General features: G+C 37.7%; 1 protein-coding gene across 1 annotated transcript in view; it reads right to left on the reverse strand.

Annotated features, from left to right (window-relative positions):
* Positions 1 to 21,539, reverse strand: part of XYLT1 (xylosyltransferase 1) — a 414,523-nt gene that overhangs the window by 71,463 nt on the left and 321,521 nt on the right. The window contains exon 6 of the mRNA XM_031942799.1: positions 4,132 to 4,212. Coding sequence (XP_031798659.1) covers positions 4,132 to 4,212 — 81 coding nt within the window. The remainder of the gene's footprint in view (positions 1 to 4,131; positions 4,213 to 21,539) is intronic.

The following is a 21,539-nucleotide window of genomic DNA, read 5'->3' on the forward strand; positions in this document are numbered from 1 at the left end:
TTAACAGTAATCTATTCAGTTTAAGATTCCAACTTCAAAAATCATTAAACAAATAGACCTCAGAGGCAGCAAAGAGATGGGCCATATTAAGCAGTTAAGGAAAAGGTTAAAAAAATGTGACTGCAATTGGAATAAGAAATATCCTTTTATGGGCACATTAAACAGTAATTGGTCAGTACAGGATGGAGGGATGGGATTGGCTGGTTACTGAATACAGCCAAGGTTAAATTCTAAGGCCTTGATGGGTCTGTTCTCATAATATCCCTAAGATTGAGAGATAAGAGTCTGCACATGCACACACATACACCACACACACATATACAACACACACACATACACACACATACACACACACACAACACACACACATACACACATACACACACATACACACACAGAGTCTGTCTTTGGGGGGAAAAACGCTTAAGATCTTTGGCTACTTTTAAGTGCTCTGAGAAATATAGATGAATTTAAACAAATAGGCTATTTTCAGGTGGATAAAGGACTGGCTGTTCTGTAGAGTTTTGTGACCGGATTCACAAGAAGACAACAAATGGAAAGTGGCTGAGAGCTCAGGGAGAAGGCTTTAAATAAAAAAGCATCTCATCTATGGGAATTGTTAAACATGAGTGAGCACAGATATGGCACTCAGACCAAGACACCTTCCACCTATGAGGGCTTCAAATCAGTCTTTTCTGGCTTAATAGGGTCTGGTTTTGTGGCCAACAACTGTGATCCTCAAAAACACTGGCAGAGGGCATGCATCAAAGAAAGAGCAAATGAGTTAGGGGCTTAGCAGGTGCCCCTCAATGATGCTTATGACATTGAATCATGAACTAAAGAATTTTGTATTAACAAGGTTGCTCAATGAGACAGGATAAATGAGGAGGGATGCTAAAGAAAGGCAAGAAAATGTGAAAGCAAGGCAGTCACTATGGAGGCATGCCCCATGCCTCCTGCTCTCTCATGATTCCTGCATCTGCCCAGGAACTGAAACCACTGGGTACCATGTGGGACTTTGCTTGTTGAAACAGGCTTTATGACCATCCTTGTCTTTGCATATTGTGTTAAGTGCTTTGATGGATAGAGAGTTCGGGGCTCCATTGCTCTTTCTGCTCCTGCTTCATGAGTGAGCACTTAAAGCTATGGGCAGGGAGGATCGTACTTAGGCCCTGGTCCAGAGATACTCATGGATTCAAAGGAAGGAGCACAATTATGAGTATCAAGAAGAAGCTACTTGGATGGCCCTAAGGACAAGGGATAGAATCCTTGATTAGTTGAAACAGAAAAAAATGTAGTGGGGCAGGGAGAGGGGTACCAAACAAACCTCTTTTTGGATGAGAAAGCTTGCTTTTTGTTCATCTGGAAATGGACTGCTAAAGTATCCATAAGAACATTTCAATTTAAAGCTGGTCCATTGGAAACCTCTCTCTGGCTCCCTGAGCAAAAGACCGGAGTCATTTAAACTTTGGAGAATCAGGGCCTGTATACAAAGCTTGGCTCTTGCCAGCTTGAAAAGCTACCTGCTGGGCAGTGCTTGCTTATCTATTGATTCACAAAGGTTGCTTAAGGGGTTATAATTATGCAAAATATTTTTCAATACACTTGGTTCCTTATTTTGAGGAAAAGAGAGGGAAAATATTTAACCAAACATACCCCCATTTAATTACTAGAACAGCCAGGGCCAATTGGATGTCATTAAAATGTTAGATAGTCTTCATGCTAGCTTCTCAAGTTGAGAATTGGAAGCTCAAATTGGGCAATAAACACAGATGATGGTAACAGAAGGTCATTGTGGCTATTATAAGCCACATGAAATTAGAAATTAATGAACATATAAAATTCTAAGCACACTGCACGTTTTTTTCTTTTCCTTGAATGTTTTCTCTCCTTATTTCTTCTCACTTTCTCTATCTCTCTCCTTTTAATAAAATCATTATAAATTACAAAATCATAGACTTACTATAATTATGTGTGTATGTGTGGGTAGGGGAGATTATATGTAAATGGAAGAGATGGGAACAAGCTATTATTAAGTACCTACTATATACCATATACCATAGTAAGAGATTTGCAAATATTACCTCATTTGATTTTCACAAGAATCCTTTGAGTAAGGTGTTACTATGATCCTTATTTTATAGTTGAGGGGTCTGAGGCAAAGATAGATTATGTGTATGTGTGAAAGAGATAGAAAGAGAGACAGGGAGACATACACACACACACACACACACACCGAGAGAGAGAGAGAGAGAGAGAGAGAGAGAGAGAGAGAGAGAAATATAGAGAGACAGAGACAATGAGACTGAAAGAGGGGAGAGAGAAAGACAGCGAGAGAGAAAAAGACAGGCTTGGAGTCAGAAAGACTCCTTTTCCTGAGTTTAAATCTGGCTACACATGCTTCATCACTGTGTGACCCTGGGCATGTCACTTAATCCTGTTTATCTTAGTTTCCTCATTTATAAAATGATCTGGAGAAGGAAAAGGAAAACCATATCAGTATCTTTGTCAAGAAAACCCCAAATGGGATCACAAAGAGTTGAATATGACTGAAATGACTAAAAAGAAAAAAAAAAAGTGTGTACATGAGCATCTATCTATCTACTTGCGTGTATGTGAAAACATATGTATGTAAATATATATGTACATGTTTCCTTTTTTATAGAAAAGTAAGGACCAGAGAAAAATCAAATCAGCAAGTAGTTATAGGTACCATGGCTTGTCTAAGGTTTCACAATCAGCAAACTGAAAAGCTGGGATTACCAGAAGTATATAATGGAAGGTGGCACTTATTATATTGGTAGCAATTAGGAAGTAAAAAAATTGGAACTAAGGTGGAAAATAGATTATTTGCTGAAAAAATTTTTGATGATAATGAACATCCTGAATAATTAAAAATGTAAAGGAACTTTTTTTTCCTCCATTGCTTTCTTCTCCCATCTTCCCTATGCTAGAGTCAAATGTACATCTCTTCCTAAAAGTTAGGATTCACCTGAGGGGTTGCTCTCTTGGTTGGCAACTTGCTGTACATACATTGTGATTTAAGAGGACTCGTGAGGGCCCCTACCTTAAAATGCCTCCTTCCATTGGCCCAATGGGATACCATTCTACTTGGCCTAGAAATTCCCTCCATTATCCTTTCTTCTCTCCTCATAAGATTGGGGGGGCTACCACCTTCAGGGCTCTGTGAGAAGTGATGTGTGTTACCTAGGAGTTGGATGATCCTGGAAATTTCAGAGATATTGGCTCTAAAATATACAGGAGGGAAATTTCAAAAAGAAAAGGATGGGTTGGGGAAAAAGGGATTTCTGGCCATGGCTATGAAAAGCTGTGGACAAAGGGGTGTGTGTGGTTAGGATGGAAAAGAGGCAGTAAAAGATCAGTGGGTGTGAGTCCGGAAGACTTTAAAAGAAACTCAGTTCCTTCTAATGAGGTAGAGAGATTCTGTCATGTAAGTAATCATGCCTAAGGGCCAGCCCTGCTTTAGCTGCTTGCCCTGGTCAGTCTGTACCCTGATATTCTTTCCAAGGTCTCTCCTCCAGTTGAGAAGAATTAGGAACCACGACTCTTCTGGCAAAGGTCATAAATGCTCTGGCAGTAGAGAGGGCCAGACTCTTGAGTCATGTTATATGGGAGAAGAACTCTTGTACTTATATATGCAGCAGACGCTGTTTCGGCTAATAAAGAGAAGAACATTACTCTGAGGAGCGGACAAGTGGCATATTAGCACATTTTACTATTAAATTAATACTGAATTAGTGTGCTTAATTGATCTAAATTACCTGAGTCCCAGCTGATGGTGGCAACTTAAGCCTTGCTTTATGTATGAGTGTCAAGATTTATTAAAGATTTTGGTAAGAGGACTCTGGGGTTTAAGGGTGATCATGGGACTGGGAAAATTGGGAAGGTGATAACTCCTTTTTTGGTAGACACTTTCCCCTCACATCTAGTTCTAGTTCAGTCCCATTGGTAAGCTGATTCAGCCAATTAGAACACGGGCTGCCAATCATTTGTATAGGATTCATGCAGCATATTCTTATTTCAAACCCTTAGGCAAACAGGAAAGAAGAGAATGGCCCATCTTATAGTCATGCCAGTTTTTCCAAAAGTTTAAAATAAAAACCATAGTACCTTGCATTGTCTCGGCCATGTGACTTCAAGAAGTTCATGTCCCGGTATCGAGAGAGAAATGCCACCAACTGGTCATTTGTTCTGGGGAAACAAACCAGAAAGAGAAAAAAAAAATCAATATCCTCCAAGGAACTTGAAATCATTTGGAGTCAGTTCTATCTTTTTATTTATTCTGATCAAAGAAAAAATTGGTAACTAAAGGATCAAGATAAGTTTCCTGACCCACAGCTAGTCAAAGACAAAGTGGAATTTAGGGTGCATCTTAAGGAAAGAGAGATAACCTGTATATTCAGTAGCTGGAAGAGTTTTGCTGGCCTGCAAGATCCAAAAAGTCTCAGTTTTTCCCCTTATCCCTTTCCTATATTACCTTTCAAACTATGCACATTCCCAAACCATCCCCAGCTTTTTTTTTTTTTTTGATACAGAGAACCAACAGTCCCATTATTTGATCAAATATCAATTTATGACATGAACAGATACTACCTTTTGACTTTCATACTTTGGTTTGAGAAGTAAACTGAGCTCATATCAAGGATTTAACAATTTATCACTCATACTTCCAAGTGATGCTGTAAGGGAGTGGGGGAAGAGAGGCAGGTAATTTAATCCAAATTTGAGTACTTCCTACAAAGGACCATATAACATAGAAGGGGTTACTGAAGCTATCTACCTGAACCTTATCATTTATTTTATGGTTGAGGAATGAGGAAAGAATCAGAAATATAAGGACCCTCAAAAACCATCTAGATAGGGAACAAGTAGAAAACCAGATTTAGCCCTTTGGCCAAAGTCTGCTGATACTTTGTCTTGACCAATTTCCTAATTTAATAGATGAGGAAACTGAGGCCTAAAAATGTTAAGTGACATATATCTAGACTTGGAGGGAACCTTAAAAACTATCTAGAACAACCTCTTTACTTTACAAGGAAGAAACTAAAGTCTTCAGAAGTTAAATGATTTATGTAAGGTCACCTACGTAGTAAATTTATGAGGTGGGAAGTGAAGTGAAGTCCTTTGTTTTCTATAGTACTGAATTATGAGAATTTAGGTTCAGAATCATGGTTTTGGCATGGTGCAAGTTTCATGATTTTTTTTATAAGAGCTTTGATATATTCTAATTATTATTTAGGTATTATTATAATTTGGACATATTCAAAGAAGTACAGAACAGAATGATAAAGAATTTCTAGATTGTTTTTTTTAAGTTTATTTTCCTACCCCATCTAGGAATCCCCCAATGTTTTGCTTTACTCTATCAGTGGTACAACAAACCTTTGCTTTTTTTCAGTGGCCCAAACAGAACCTAAAAGATAATATTTCCTAGATCTCACTGAAAGAGTGACTTAGCATTGCTCTGGTATCATGGAAAACATCTAACAAACATGGAAGTCTTACCTCTTTGCCTTCAATAAAACCTCCACTCTGGCATTTAACATTGCTTATCTATTTTTTAATAGCCACCCTCCCAAACTGGATTTTAAGCTCCTCAGGAGCAGTGATGACAACTTTAATATTTAGCAGTATCCTGCCCAAATAAAACATTTAATAATATTTGCTGATAATGATATTTCTTATAGCCTGCCTCCCTTCACAGTCTACACTTATGCTCTTGACCAAGATTACCCAGCTCATATGGAAGCTCAAATATTCCTGAAACTCTACCTCTGTGTCTAATCTTCTCCCTCTTCTAACATTGAGGGTTTGTGGTCTTCATCAAGAAAACCTCAAACGGGGTCGCAATGAGTCAATCAGGTTAAAATAGACAAACAACAATAGGCTAGGCACCTTGCTAAGTTCTGGGAATGCAAAGACAAAAAAGTGAGACAATCATTCAATAAGAACAATTAGAATGTCAATATTTCTATCAGTCAAAAATGACTGTACTACAGGAGCTGGAGACAGGGCTCTGACCTTCAGTGGCTCCAGAAAATGGCCTTTCTGTGGAATAAGTTATTCAGATTTCTATATTAGCTATCTTGGTGATTCCCTATTTTAGCAGGATAAGTAGGCATTTAGTAAATTTACTTAGTGATGCTTCTACTTGAAGTAATTTTAAAAGCTGACATCTTGGGGGGAGAAAAAAGGGCTTAGGGACCAAGAAAACAATTACAAGGCAAAACTTTTCCAGAAAAGAAGTTTTTCAAATAATGAGTGTGCAGGATAAAAGAGTTTGGTTTTCTGCTAAGGAAAGGAACCATTCTTAATACTTCCCCAGAGAAAGGGAAAAGGGTAGATATTTCTTTTGCTTTTTCCTATTTATAAAACATTGATCCTTAATGTTAACTTTTAGCTTTCCATAAATCTTTACTCGGAGAAACAAAATCAGGCTGATGTTCAATTCCGTTCTATAACGACCTACATAATATTTAAGTCATTTGATAATTAGTACCTTGAGGACACAGTGAAAGAGAACTGTCATTAGAGTCAGAGGTTGCTGTTCAGTCGTGATTCTCTATAACCCTATTTGGATTTTCTGTATAAAGATACTGGAATGGTTTGCCATTTCCTTCTCTGGCTCATTTTACAGATGAGGAAATGTTGCCAAATAGGGTTAAGTGACTTCTCCAAGACCACATGGCTTCATAGTATCTGAGGTCAGATTTATATTCAGGTGCCTCCAGGGATGGCACTCTACTCTTAGCTTCCTAGTTGCTCCTAGAAGTCTTGAGTTCAAATGTGATCTTTGAGTTTCCTACCTGTTTGACCCTGGATAAGACACTTTCCTTGGGTTTCACTTACCCCATGTGAAAAAAGATGGTATTGGAAGAGATGCTTATAAACTGGTTCAGCTTTACCAAAACATTTAACTTCAAATGAGGGGGTTGGAAGAAATGCTTCCTCTTTGTGGGAGGTTGGCAAAGTCATTTCACCTCTATGGATCTTAATTTACTAATCTGTAAAATGAATGGCAACTAAGTGACTTGGTAGATAGAACATGGAGGATGGAATAAGGAAGACCCATTTTCACAAGTTCAGTTCTGGCCTCAGACACTTACTAATTCTGGGACCCTGGACAAGTCACTTAATCCTGTTTGTCATGGTTCCCTCACCTATAAAAATGAACTGGGGAAGGAAATAACAAACCACTCCAGTCTCTTTGCCAAGAAAAATCCCAAATGGTGTTACAGAGTCAGGATTAAATAACAACAACAACAACAAGAACAAATTAACTGCTATATGCACTTTCCTTTTTTTCTGCTTTTCCACCACCACCACCACCACCACCAAAAAAAAAAAAAAAGGTTAATAACTCTTTAGGTTTTGCAAACCTTTTCTCCAAGACTTGCATCCAGAATGATGCACAAAGGAGAAATAGCTAATGTAAGTGTTAGACAAAGTCTATGAAAGGATAAGGGTAAAGGTAAGGAAGCATAGGATCTGGCAATAAAATATTTTGTTTAATGGTAAAATGGAATTTGTTCTTTAAAAAAAAGTAACTTTAGAAGTGAAATTATGAAGTTTTTTGTTTTGTTTTGTTTTGTTTCTCTACTGACCAGAATAGTTAACATCTTAGTAATCATTCTGTGTTAAGTACTGGGGATACCAAAAAAAAAAAAAAAAAAGTTTAAAACATGGATCCTATGCTCAAGACGTTTACATTCTAATGGGAGAGACACCTATTAAATTTCCCACACTACTCTGTCTTATGTAAATATATCCTTGGTGATCAGGTTTTCTAATTCCCGAAAGTTTTATGAAATCAAGGGAATCTCGGAATTCCCTAGAGTTCATCATGCCTGTGCTCCATTTCATCTTCCCTGTTCCACAGTTTATTTGTCTGTAAAATGTATGGGTTATGCTAGCCAGATGCCCAACTTATCTCTCACTTCTGGAGTTCAGTGCTAGATTTCTGACTGTCTCCTTTCGCCAGTGGCATGGATACTGGATCACCCAGAGACAGAAATAGAACAGGCTCCATTTTGGTGGCACTAGCCTGTTTAGCTGCTCTAGCCTCCGGCATTAGGCAAACACGTTCACTCTAACTCCAGGCACAGACAATAACAAGGTGGGTATCCAGAAAGGACACTATAATAATGAAAATCAGGCAGATAGTCTGACAGCTAATTGTATTTCTTCCTAACCTCTACAACCCCTTCTTGGAAAACCAACTCTCTGTTGTTAAATGCCACAAGGTTTTCAGAAGGGAGACAGTATAAACAGCTTAGAATAAAGCAAGTCAGTATTTACCACTTTCTCTTCAAGTAGGGTAACTAAGGTAAAATGCAACTGGGGAAAGGTGAGGCATCCCAGAAATATAATGGGAACAGAAGATAGACCCATGATACATTTATTTTTCTGCTCTTCCTAATAGATCTTTAATATAATAATAAGCTTTTATTAACAGTAACCCTTTAATATAAACTATCCCAGAATTTTGTAGATAGCTAAATGGCTCAATAGAGACTAGTAGGCCTGCAGTTGGAAAGATGAGTTCAAATCTGACTTAAGACACTCACTTAGCTATATGACTCTTGGCAAGTCACTTATCCTATTTGCCTTACTCCACTGAAGAAGGAAATGGCAACCTGCTCCAGTATACATTTTCCAAGAAAACCCCACATGGGGTCATGAAAAGTTGGACATTAATTAACAACAATTTTTTTTTCATGACTTTGTCAGATAGTGGAGGACAGAAGAGTTAGGATTTTGTGGTTCACAAGGTCATAAAGTGTTGGACATGACTGAATGAATGTACAACACTCCAGAATTTTAAAATCTCCACAACCTTCAACATACCATTCCTGAATTATTAAGAAAAAATTATTTAACTTTTTTCTTACACTCCGTGGTCCAGTTAAATTGGCATTTTTTGCTTTCCCTCACATATGGTACTCCATTTTCTATCTCCATGCCTAGAACACCTTCCCTTCTCATCTTTTGGAATTCTAAAATTCTATATTTCCTTTCAGACTCAGCTTAAACACTACTTTGTACACAAAGTCTTCTATGATTCCCTCCAGCTTCTAATGCCCTTTTATCACGTTGCATTTATTATTGTGTAGACTTACTTAATACATGTTGCTTCTCCCCACCCCTAAAAAGGGAAAACTCCTTGAGGACAGGGATTTTTTCATCTTTTCTGTTGCATCCTCAGCACCTAACAATACATGGAACATAGTGAGTACTTTAAAAAATGGTTGCTGATTGATTGCTTAATAATAACACTGAAATTAAAAACCTGAGTCTGTAAATGTTTTACATTTCCCTAAAATGCTGCAACTTCTGGAGGTGGATAGGTAGTGACATCTTGGTACATAGTGGACATAGTGCTGGGCTAACAGTCAGAAAAATTAAACAGGCACTGTCACTGTGGGAAAACATCATTTATTTCTTTAACCTCCAATTTTAATTGTAAAATCTGTAAAATGGGTTCCAAAATATTTATATTATCTACTTCATAGGTCAGCTGAGAGGCCCAGATAAGATAATATGACATAAAGTGCTCAAAGTATTATAAAAATATCATCAATAACTGTTAGGAGAAGAATTATACATCTCCATTAAATTTAAAGAAGAAGAAATTTGCCTGGGGATATTAAGCAATTTGGGACTAGAATCTAGGCCTCTTCATTTATTTTTGATTTAATGTTTGTTTGGATTTTTCCCTTACAAAATCAAGCTCTGTCCTGGATGGCAGACCAGTGGATCCAAGGGAAGAGAGAGTGACAAACTAGTTGTAGACTTTTTCAAGTTGGAAGGGCCAAGAAAAACTCAGTCCCCTTTATTTTAAAAACAAGTCAAAAAGAAGACCCAGAAAAGAGGAGCAACTTTCCTGAAATCCTATGAGTGAAAGGCAGACCGGTCTGAAGTCCTGGTCTCCCTTTAATAGCTCTGAGGAGGCAGATTCATAGGAAAAAGTGGACAGAAGCCCAGATGCTGAATTAGTCTCAGATACCCAGGCTGGTTAGACAAAATATGGTGCAGTGAAGAGTTATCTGAGTCACAGTTAAATGAGGTAGGTCTGTTGGCTGAATATGAGGTTGGTAGAAGTGTTGAGTAGTTGTCTGCCTCTGTTGTAGTTAAGGCCAAAATGACAGCGCCGAGTTCATCTCCCAGTGCCCCCACAGCCACGGGGCAGCTAGTTTTACAAGAAGAAAAGCATTAAACAAACAAAACCACCCTGATCCCAGACATCCAGGAATACCTTGGTCCCTCAGTATGTCAGTAATAAGTGGTGAGAATGGCTTGGCAGGCTGGCTTGTTCTAGGGCTGCCTGCTGGCTGCTCTGGGGCCTTGGAATGAAATTCCCCAATATTGGAACAGGTAGGACCAGTTCTCTTACAGTCCAGAATATAATCACTCAGGATGGGAACAGATGGGATACCTCAGAGCTAAAAGTGGGCATCTGGTGATTAGGGAGTCAGAAGAGCTAAGGTGAACTTGTGAGATCTGGCACCATCAGGCTGGGGGGAACTTGAGTTAAATCATAATTTTAAACCTTTGACAAGCTTTGTTACAGTCGACCTTTTCCCAAAAATCTACTGTTCATTCCACTCCAAATGTTCATATGGACTCTTTGTACCCAAGCTATGGTAGTCTTCTGAGTTCAAACTGGTCTCATCAGCCCGTGAGACATACTGGACCTTGACCCTGAAACAGTGGAAATAAACATGGGCAGGTCTCCCCACTTATAGGTTTCTTTACGTTCTGTGATAAGTGCTTTCTATGGGTAATATTAGTATGAAGAGATTATCTCTTTGGGAAAAACAAAAACAAATAGAATTCCAGCTGCTTTTCAATGGGCTCTAGCATCCATAAGGTCACAGTCCAAGTGCCTTCTAGACTGCAATGATATCTCTGGGTACTTATTTCAGACCTGGGAGCTGCATCTGGAGAGAAGACTTTGTAGAAATAAGGGGAACTAGAGAAGATCCTGAGAAATGTTGCCTCACTTGTGGCAATAAGGATGGATGTCTCAATGGGTCACTTATGAGACCATTCCAGTCCTTTAGCACAGACTTGATTATAATATCTAGTTTACCATAGGGTCTCAACTGTTTCCCCAAAACACAAGAGATTCCTGGCTATAAGCCGAGACCTAGGAGTGTGGAGGGAAACTGAAATGGGCTGAAATGAGCAAGTCTGCCAAGCTCATGTGGGAGGCAGAGGGGGGACATGGCTATCATGTCTCACTGTGCCTGAGGCAGCTCCAGCTGGTGCCCATCTGTCTCCTAATAGCGAAGGGATTTTCAGCCACGGCTGACATTACATTACTTGGCTCCAATAGCTGAGGTGAGGGGGAAGAAATAGCAAACGGCACAATATGGCCCTGGTAGCCACAAAAACACACCAGGAAAAAGTTGGAGTAATACTTCTTGAGAGAAGGGATAGTCTAAGTTTTGTCCTTGTATCCTGATGTACCTGTCATGGTGTCAGGCGCATTGTAGATCCTTTAAAATGTTTACTGATTAAGAGCAGAAGGGATTTGGAGCATCACAGGAATTTAGAGCTAGAAAGAATTTAAATCCAATTCCCTTTCTTTACAGATGAAGAAACTGAGGCACCGGCATACTCACTGGAAAGAAGATTGATGTAGAATTAGTGCAGTGGAAAGGCAACTCAATTTGGAGAATCCTAGAGTCTAATTACCTGAGAATAAGCTGGAAAGCCTCTCCTCTTTGGGTCTCAGTTTTTTCATCTATGAAATAAGGGAACTGGATTGGAGAACCTCTAAGTTCCTTTCACCTCCATTTCTTTAAAAAAAAAATCATGATTTTTGATCACCTGATCAGTTATATGGCAAGTTATTTATGTAAATATCTGAGATGGGATTTGAACTTAGATTATTTTTTACTCTAAATTCAGCACTTTATCCACTATACTATGCTGACTGCTGCAGTGTATAGAGCGCCAGGGCTAGAGTCTGGAAGTTATCTTCCTTAGTTCACATTTGGCCTCTCTTAATTCCTAATAGTGTGACCCTGGACAATTCAATAAACTGGATAAGGAACTGGAAAACTACTCTAATATCTTTCCCCCCCAAAAAAAAATCCCAAATGGGGTCACAAAGAATAGGACATGGCTGAAAAGTAAATGTAAATAACAATATACTGATCCAACTTGGAGTTGAGAGACAGGATTCTTGTGGAGGATTTTCTTAACCAGGGAGCAGAGTGTGCTCAATAATCTGCTCATTGGGTTATCTCTGAATCCTCAGCACAATGCTTGGCATATAATAAACACAAAATAAATGTTTGTTGACTGCTCTGTGCTGGAAGGAATATATGACTCTTTCCTACTCCAGTCCCCTTCCCATTTTACAGATGAGAAAACAAAGATTTGGGAAGAGTGATGCTTTTCATCAGGGTCATATTGGTTCTGAAAATCAGAAGTGGGACCTTAACTTTACTCCTTTAACTCCAAAATCAGTGGCCCCTCCACTGGACCACATTGCATGGTATCAAAAGATGATCAGAAAATAACTGTTGCTTTTCCTGGAACTCATACATAACCATGATCATTCTTTTATAGATACTTTTCAGGTCAACAGAACTTCAGCCTAACTCAATGTTCTCATGGCTTTTGTCTTGCCAAGTGTAACAGCTGCTGTACTGGGGGAAATGTTTCTTCCCTATAAATTTTAATTCAGATTTGGGGAGTTTGGGCTATCTTTTAGAAACAAAATCAGTATATCCTGGGATGCATGGGACATTTGGGTTCTTGTTCTTTCTCTGTCTCTCTCAAAAATATGTGTGTGTGTGTGTGTGTGTATGTGTGTAAGAGACACATTGGGAAATATTTTTATTTTAAAATATTTATTGCTACTACTTGCTTTTATGTTACCATCACTGCTGGATATATCCCTTTTCTTCCACCCTCAATGGTGAAACAACAAGAAAAAATGAAAAAAATCTGTTCAAAATTAACACATCAATAGAACCTGACTACATAGAATATCCTAATATCCTCAATCTCTCCAAAAAAGAGAGGAAAAATCAGCTTTTAATCTATATTTCTCAGATGGATCATTTGGGAGGAAGCAGTGACCTAGAAGTGTTTTTGTCTCCTTCCTTTTCTGGTTATTTTGAACTATTAGCCATATTAAAGAAGGTCTAGAAGTACAGCACATAAGCAAAGAAAGGAACAAGTGAGCTACAGAACTTTAGGCAAAAGAAATGATGCAAATGTTGGCCCAAAAAGCAACCCTAAGAACCACTGGAACAAAACCTATGTATGGAATAGGATGAAAGAGCAAAAATTTCCCTTTTTCAGATGCTTGATTAGATTAATTAGATTTCACAAAGAAACAAGTTCTAATTGAGATTTGGTAAGACAGAAAAAAAAAGACAATAAAAGATATAAGATAGGATAGGGGGATTGTAGGAAAGAGTAGAAAGGAGGAAAAGGTTGAAGATATATTCCTTTCTGGATCATGCTTACATATTGAACAGAGCTTGAGAAAATAGGAAGGCAAACTAAAGCTTAATTGTGGGGGACAGACAGAAAAACTCTAGATGAATTGATTCAAGCCATGAAGAATGATGATATGCTGTACAGAAACAATAAAATTCTTACAAAACAAATCTCTCTCACACACACACACAACATTTCTTCAGTTGCTTCAGATTTTAAAATACCTTGTGGGAGGGGGGGAGAGAGTGTTTGGATCAAGGACATATGCACTGATTTTTTAGAAACTACAAGGCAGACCATGCTTTATTCACATAGTAGGAAGTCAAATGTGAAAAGAAGCAGATGAAGCTCATCCTGGATCTTCTTTCACTGGATTCATTTTGTACTCAAGAAAAATGCTACGGAATCGTGAAATGCACACAGCTTCTGAAATAATTGGAAAACCATTTCTCAAGTCTGATTTTTTAGTAGAATTTCTCTTTTTCAAAGAACTTCTTTTTCATAAAAAACCCCAATAAAATAAGTCTAGTACATTTACTAGCTGTTTGATCCTGAGGAAATCACTTATCCCTATTTGCCTCAATTTCCTCATCTGCAAAATGAGCTGAAGAAAGAAATTAAGAGTCAGATATGACTGAAAAATGACTAAAGAACAATAACAAGATGATTTACCTGGAAAAAACACTGAAGGATATGGGACTTAGAGTAATGTGATCTTGTATTTAAAACCCTGGTTGTGACACTTACTCTTTATGTGATCTTGGACAAAACATAATATCTTTTTGAGTTTTAGTTACTTTGAAAAATGAGATTAGTAATTCTTGAACTCTCTGTCTCACAACAGTATTATAAGGAAAGAACCTTGTAAATCTTATGGTGCTACAGAAAACCAGAACTATAGAATGACCAATACTCCTACACATCACAAATTAATCATCTATTGGACATTTCAAACTGGATATCCCTCTATTGTGTCATATGGAATTTACATAAAAATGATTTTAAAAAAATCTGGAAAGGCTTGTATGAAATGATGCAGAGTGAAGTAAGTAGAAATAGGAGAACAATTTATACAATAATCACAATATTTTAATAGCTAACAACTTCAAAGACTCAAGAGTTTTTGATTAATGCAATGGCTAGCCACTATTTTGGAGGAGCAATGGTAAAGCATGCTGCCCATCTCATAAGAAAGAGACGATAGACTCAGAATGCAGAATGAGAGGTATATTCTGGGATACAGTTAATGTGGGGATTTGTTTTGCTTAGCTATGTGTATTTATTACAAGGATTATTTCTGCTCCCCCCAATAGGGTTAGGAGGGAGAGAAAATAAATAAATGTCTATTAATTGGAAAGACAGAAAGAGAAAGGGGGAGAAAAAGGAGAGTGAAGGAGAGAGGAGGGGGGAGAAAAAAAGAGGGGAGAAAAAGGAAGCGGGTGCTACTCTTGAAACATTTTAGATTCAACACATACAAAGCAGAACTCATCTTTTCTTCCAAACCCGTTTCTCTTTCAAATCTAACCTCAGTATTTTCCTTTCCTCTTCATTCTCCCTTTCTTCCCATATCCAATCAAGTGCTAAATCTTTCTGTTTCTGCCTCCACAATATCACTTGCATTTCCCCCCTTTCTACTCATACAACCTTAATTTGAGTCCTCATGACCTCTCTTCTAGATTACCATTTCAGCTTCCTAGAGTGGCCTGTCTCAGTTCTCTTCCCAATCCAACCTATCCTCCACATAGCTACTAAAATTATTTCCATTAAGCACAGATTTAAGTTACTCCCTTACTCAATTAACTTCAGGGCAACCCCTATTGCCACTATGATTAAATATCAATGCTTCTGTTTACTTTTTAAAACCCTTCACTGCCTCATCCCAACCTAATTTTTCCTATAGTGATAAAACCCAAAAGGCCTTCTCTGTTCACATACTTTCTCTCTTATTTCCATACCTTTGTGCTGGCTATCCCTCATGCTTGGAAAGTATTCTGTCCTCAAGAATGTATAATTTCCTTAGAGATCCAGCTCAAACACCATCTTCTACATGCAATGTTTCCTGCTTCCTCCAAAGGAAGCCTCCTCTAGTGTTCTCCTTCCCTCACTAACTTATTTTAAATTGTTTTATGTTTTTCCAAAAAGTTATTTAGTATGTTCTTACATAGACATTTCTTGTTTCCCTATTACAATGTAAGCTCGGTGAGGGCAGTGATTCCTTACTTTTTTGTATTGTATGTACCTCCAGTATCGGGGCAAGTGTGTAATAATAAGTGCTTATTGATTGTGCTAAAATCTAATGAAAACTAACAAAACGATACCTCAAAGTTCTGAAAGGTCCTGATATTATCATTTGGAGCATCATAAATCACATCAAATAATCTGAGGGTTGAAAGGTCATCTAGTTAAAGACAAGAAAATTCAATTCTACTTAGTGTGCTTTTATATGGAGGATATGTGGTATATTTTCCTTTGTATGGGATGGTAGAGCAAGAACTGGATTTAGAGTCAAAGGGTTTTTGGCTGTAGCATGTGTGATTTTGGGGCAAGTCATTAACTTCTCTGGATCTCAGTTTCCTAATTTGTAAAGGGAGGAGCTTGAACTGGATAGTGTCTGAGACATTCCTACCCTAAACATAGGATTCAATGTTCTTAATCCTTTGAAAACCAGAGTGCTACATATGAAATATATGATAAATACTCAGCAGAACGTTTCATTAACCATAAAGTCCCACTCTAATTATATCAGATTGCTGGCAAGTAATCAGATTTATTCCTTGAGGACTCTGGAGTACTGGCAAATTATGTATATCTTCTCTAACAGATAAGGAATGGGCTTTGTGATGTCCTTAGCAATTTTGTGAGGGAAGGTAGATGTTGTAGTGGACCCATTCTGGAGTCAGGAAGACAAATCTTCCTAAATTCAAATCTATTCTCATATCCTGTGTGACCCCAGGCTAATCATTTAATCCTGTTTATCCTCATCTGTAAAATGAACTGGAGAAGGAAATAGCAAACTACTCTATAGTCTAATGCTGTCATAAAGAGTCAGACATGACTGAAAAAATCAACAACAATAGCTCTTTTGAAGGGACAATTTTACATTTCTAATTTCAAAGTTACATTAGAAATGGGGAAGCAAAAGTAGAGGGGAAAAGAACAAGAATTTATTAAGCATCTACTACTTAGGCCCTGTGCTAAGTATTTTACAAATATTACTTTATTTGATTCTCACAAATAATATTACATAGGTGCTATTATGATACCCCCCTCTTACAGTTGAGGAAACTAAGGTCATATAGCTAGTAAGTATCTGAGGCCACATTTGAACTCAGGTTTTCTAGACTCCAAAATCCAGCACTCAATCTACTTTGCCACTTCACTTGACATTGTGAATGAAAAGCTAAGTCAGAAAGTTTTTGATTCAAATACTGCTTCCAGTGATGCCAGCTGGGCAAGTCACTTTGTGGTTGCCTCAAAGGTTTCTTGGAAGTCTCTATGTTAGACACGTGCAGCTGATCTACACTGGTAGAGGGAGTTTCCACATTGGGAATTCCCTAATCAATGACATCACCTAAGCAAACAAAGGAACACCTGCTACTTGTTTTGTGTCCTACTTGATAACTTGTTAAAATTTCTTCTTCAAACATATTTATTCATCACACTATAAAAAGCCTATCTCCCAGGTGCTCAGTAGAACAAAGGAGGAGCTAAGTAATAACTTAGTTTGGTTATTGTCCAAGAAAGGGAGCCCAACCTTTATCCTATGAATGAAATACAGCTGTTTCCCTTCTAACCTGTAAATTGGCCACCTCATCCCCTCCAGGGTCCACAAAGGCAGGTCTATGTCGACTTCATCCTCTATTCCTCCTCCAGCAGCCCTAAATGATGGGGTGATGACATCACCTGATCACACCATACTTTCTGGGCAGACTGCCATGTTTCTCCCTGATTTGTTCAAGGTCAAAATATATTGCAATGCAGATAGGAAACAAGAATGCTCCTCCTCCTCGGGAAAGCTGGAGGCTTTCCTGCAAAGTGAGACGAAGCTAACAGAGAGTGTACAGAGGACTACTAGGGCAATCTGCACTCAATGTTCCTTTCACCAGTGGCTGTTAGGGCTATCCAGGAGGCAAAATGAAAGCAAACTAATAGTGTGTTTTGAAAAGAGGTCTCAGAGGCCTGTGAGTCTCTAAAGCATTTGTAACTTGAGGTTTAATTGGTGAGCACAGGATGGCCAATAGGCAAAGCAGGGCTTCTTAAACTTTTTCCTCCTTTTCTATTCAACTCCTTTTTACCCAAGAAAGTTTTATATGATCCCAAGCATATAGGTATATAAAACAGATATTAAAAAAACCCAAACATTTACTGATAGTAATCATAATTTTTTGACTCCACATTCAGTTACACAATCCCATATAAGTAGCAACCCACAGTTTAAGAAGCTTTGAAATGAATTGGATACTGGGCATAAAGTTGGGAAGATTCTACTCAGACATTAAATAACTATGGAATACTGTGTAAATCACTTAGCTTCTTTGTACATCGCTTTTCTTATCTGTAAAATAGGAATAATAATAATAATAATAATACCTGTAGCACTTACTTCAGAGGATTGTTCTGAGAATCAAATGAACTAATGTATAGGAAGGGCTTTGCAAATTCTAAAACTCTATATTGAACTGGTACTACCATAGATTTTTCTTTCTACTTGAGCTGATTAAATCACCAGTATTCTTGTAATCCTGGGATGCTATTCTGAATTGTGTAGACATAGATCAGCTTTGGTGGGGAAGTGGGATGCTAGGAAGTCACTAAAGTGCTGCTTGCCTCAGTTTCTTTAACTGTAAGAGAGGGATGAGAATGGCACTTACCTCTCAGGATTGTAATGAGGATAAAATGAAATAATATTGTAAAGTGCTTTGTAAACATTAAAAGGTTATGTAAATGTTAGCTATAATAATAATAATAATAAATGTAATAATAATTATTATTAAGCATTAACTCTCATGTCTTAGGAAAACTTGCCTGAGGCTTTCTATTCTCTCCACATTTTCTCTTTACCAAGAAAGCACTTTTATCCTTACATGATTCATCTCAATTTCATATTTCCAAATATTCCAATTAATGAATAAAAGATTTAATATTCAACATGAATGAACATCTCTAGACTCCCCCAACCTTCCCCCAAACCCAAACAGTTTGCAACAGCAGCAGTATTTAGCAGTTAAAATGGAACTTCCAAATCCAGAGTAAATAATTCTTCACTTAGAAGACAGTAGAGGACATTTATAACTCTAAGGTCTCTCAGTTCTAATTCCATGAATCTATTATTCTTCCTCTCCTCTCTGGATATTACCACAAGCCACTGGTCATCTCCTGTCATATAAAAGTGTCAAGCTCCCAACTATATGAAACCAGCAATTGTGTTGTTATTATTTAGTCCTCTCCAACTCTTTTAACCTGACTTGTCTAGGGGACTTTCTTGGAAAAGATATCAGATACTGGACTGGTTTACCATTTCCTTCTCCAGTGTGTTCCCATTTTACAGATGTGGAACTAAAGCAAACAGGAGTTTAAACACTTGCTCAGGCTCATACAGCTAATAAGTTTCTGAAGCTGAAACTGAACTTAGATCTTCCAGACTCCAGGTTCAATTCTCTGCTGCAGCAAAATTCTCCAGGGTTTCTAAAATCAGGTTAAAATGTGTAACTGGTAAATGTTTAATACAATAAATAATAATACAATAAAATATACATAATATTAATTTGTGGTTTTCCAAGTCAATATGGGTCTACAGGGATCTGATTCTATTTGAGTTTGACACTTTTAAATAGCCCTAAAAGACTGGGGAACATTAGACTTAGAGTAGCTTTGGATTATATTTGTCATTGCCAGAGTGGGAATAAAATGACTTGCTTTTAGTGGTATCAGGGCACAGAACTAGGAATGATGGATAGAAATAACAAAGAAGTAAATTTAAGCTCCATTTAACCAACCAAACAAAAAAAAAACCTTTTGTTTTTTAAACCTTTCTAATAATCGGAATCACATAAAAGTGAAATACATTGTCTTAGGAGAGCTCTCCCTCATGAAGATTCCAATATAGTTTTGGAGACAGTATTATGACACAATACACAAATACACAATACAATATTGACTTCTAATTGGCTTCTGGAGTAAGAATGTGACCAACTTACTGCTCTAACAATGAATTTTTAAAAAAAGAACTCTCAATTAGAATATTCAGGGAATGGGGACCAGAGAGCTCTAGTGAGCTAAATTTTCTAACACAGGGTTGAGCAGAAAAAAATTTGCCCTCCTACCGAAAGCCTATCCTAATTCTCTTAATTATATTACCTTTTCTCTGTTGAATATTCCTAAATTCTCCAGTCTGTAGCTTGTTTTGTATAGATATATCTGTTTGCAAGTTATGTCTTCTCATTAGACTGAGCTGGAAGGTAGAGATTGTTTTTTCCCATCCCTAAAACTTAACATAGTGCTTGACACATAGTTGACAAAATAAATGCTTATTTACTAATTGACTGACTGGATAATTGGCTTTATTTTTTCTTTAGTACCTTGACAAATGGCATGCACAAGGTTAAGTTTTTTTTTTTTTCTCTTTTGTCCTCCCCTTTCTCTAGATGTCTATAAGCTTCCCTCTAACAAAATACCTACTTAAAAGTGGATTTTTCTGGGTCTATCCAAATGTTTCTTTAGCCCTAGGGAAGAATATATCCCCATAGTGCTAGAAGAACTAAGTTCCTGGTCCTTTTCTAACTTCCCCTCCCTAGTCCCCCTTCAGTCCCCTTTCCCTCTTCTCATGTCCTCATACTAAGGGATCCCGATGTAGCAAGCAATGTGCTTTGGATTAGATGTAAAGTCATACAGAGAAGCTTACAGGAGTCCTCAAACTATGGCCCGCGGGCCAGATGCGGCAGCGGAGGACATTTTTCCCCCTCACTCAGTGCTATGAAGTTTCTTTATTTAAAGTTTTTGTTTTTACTACAGCCGGCCCTCCAACAGTATGAGGGACAGTGAACTGGCCCCCTATTTAAAAAGTTTGAGGACCCCTGCAACAGCAGACAAAGTGATATGATGGGAAACACAAGTTCCACAAAAATACCAAAGAAATGGTACATAAAAGAATTCTAGGCAGAAGAAGTGAACAAATGTGATTAAGACTAACTCCCCATGCTGGATGCTTGCCAACACACTGCCCACTGGATCTGAAATGTAAATGCTTCCGAAGCTTGCCGTGTGCCCAGACACAGCTCTGCGGATAGTTCCTTCATCTAATTAGAGATATTGGTTCAGCCAACTTTGGGGTTTATGAAAACTCTCCATGCCTCATTGTTCTTTTAAAATAGAATATTTTTTTCCCCTCTCTGAAACGCTTTCCTTTCTCATTCCTGCAAAAAACTTCCAAATGCTTATAGCCAATGGAAATATTAAAATTAAAAAATTCTCTGGTCCTCTATCAGTTAATAAACCCAGAGACTCTTTTTAGTTATAGAATTGAATACATGCATTAAAATATCTTCTACTCTGTTGCCCTTTTGGAATGAAAAAAAAGAATATAATAACAGTAGCAATGTTATATATTCAATTGTATTTCATCTCAAACATTTAATAGTTATGCAAATCACTTAATCTTTGTTTGCCTCAGTTTCCTCATTTGTTAAAATGAGGATAATAATAATACCTACCTCTCAAGGTTTTTGTGAGAATCAAAGGAGATAATCATTGTCAAGAGTTTAGCAAAGAGTCTAGTATATAGCAAGCACTATATATTTCTATGCATATTGTGATGACTAGTGAGACTGTCTTCACTATATAATCCCCATTAGAGGAGGGATGGGGAAAAATCTTTAGGTTCATGGGCAGCATGTAGCTGTCCATCCCTCAGGTGGGCTGGACACTGTGGCTTGAGAAGGCTTAATGCCAAGAGAATGTCAAATGTGATGTGAAAAAGAGTATCATTGAAACAGTAGGGGAAATTTAGATTGGCAGAATGTAATTACCTGAGCTGGAATTTACATATCCACTATGCA

Source organism: Sarcophilus harrisii, chromosome 1, assembly GCF_902635505.1.
Source record: "Sarcophilus harrisii chromosome 1, mSarHar1.11, whole genome shotgun sequence".
Lineage (NCBI taxonomy): Eukaryota > Metazoa > Chordata > Mammalia > Dasyuromorphia > Dasyuridae > Sarcophilus > Sarcophilus harrisii.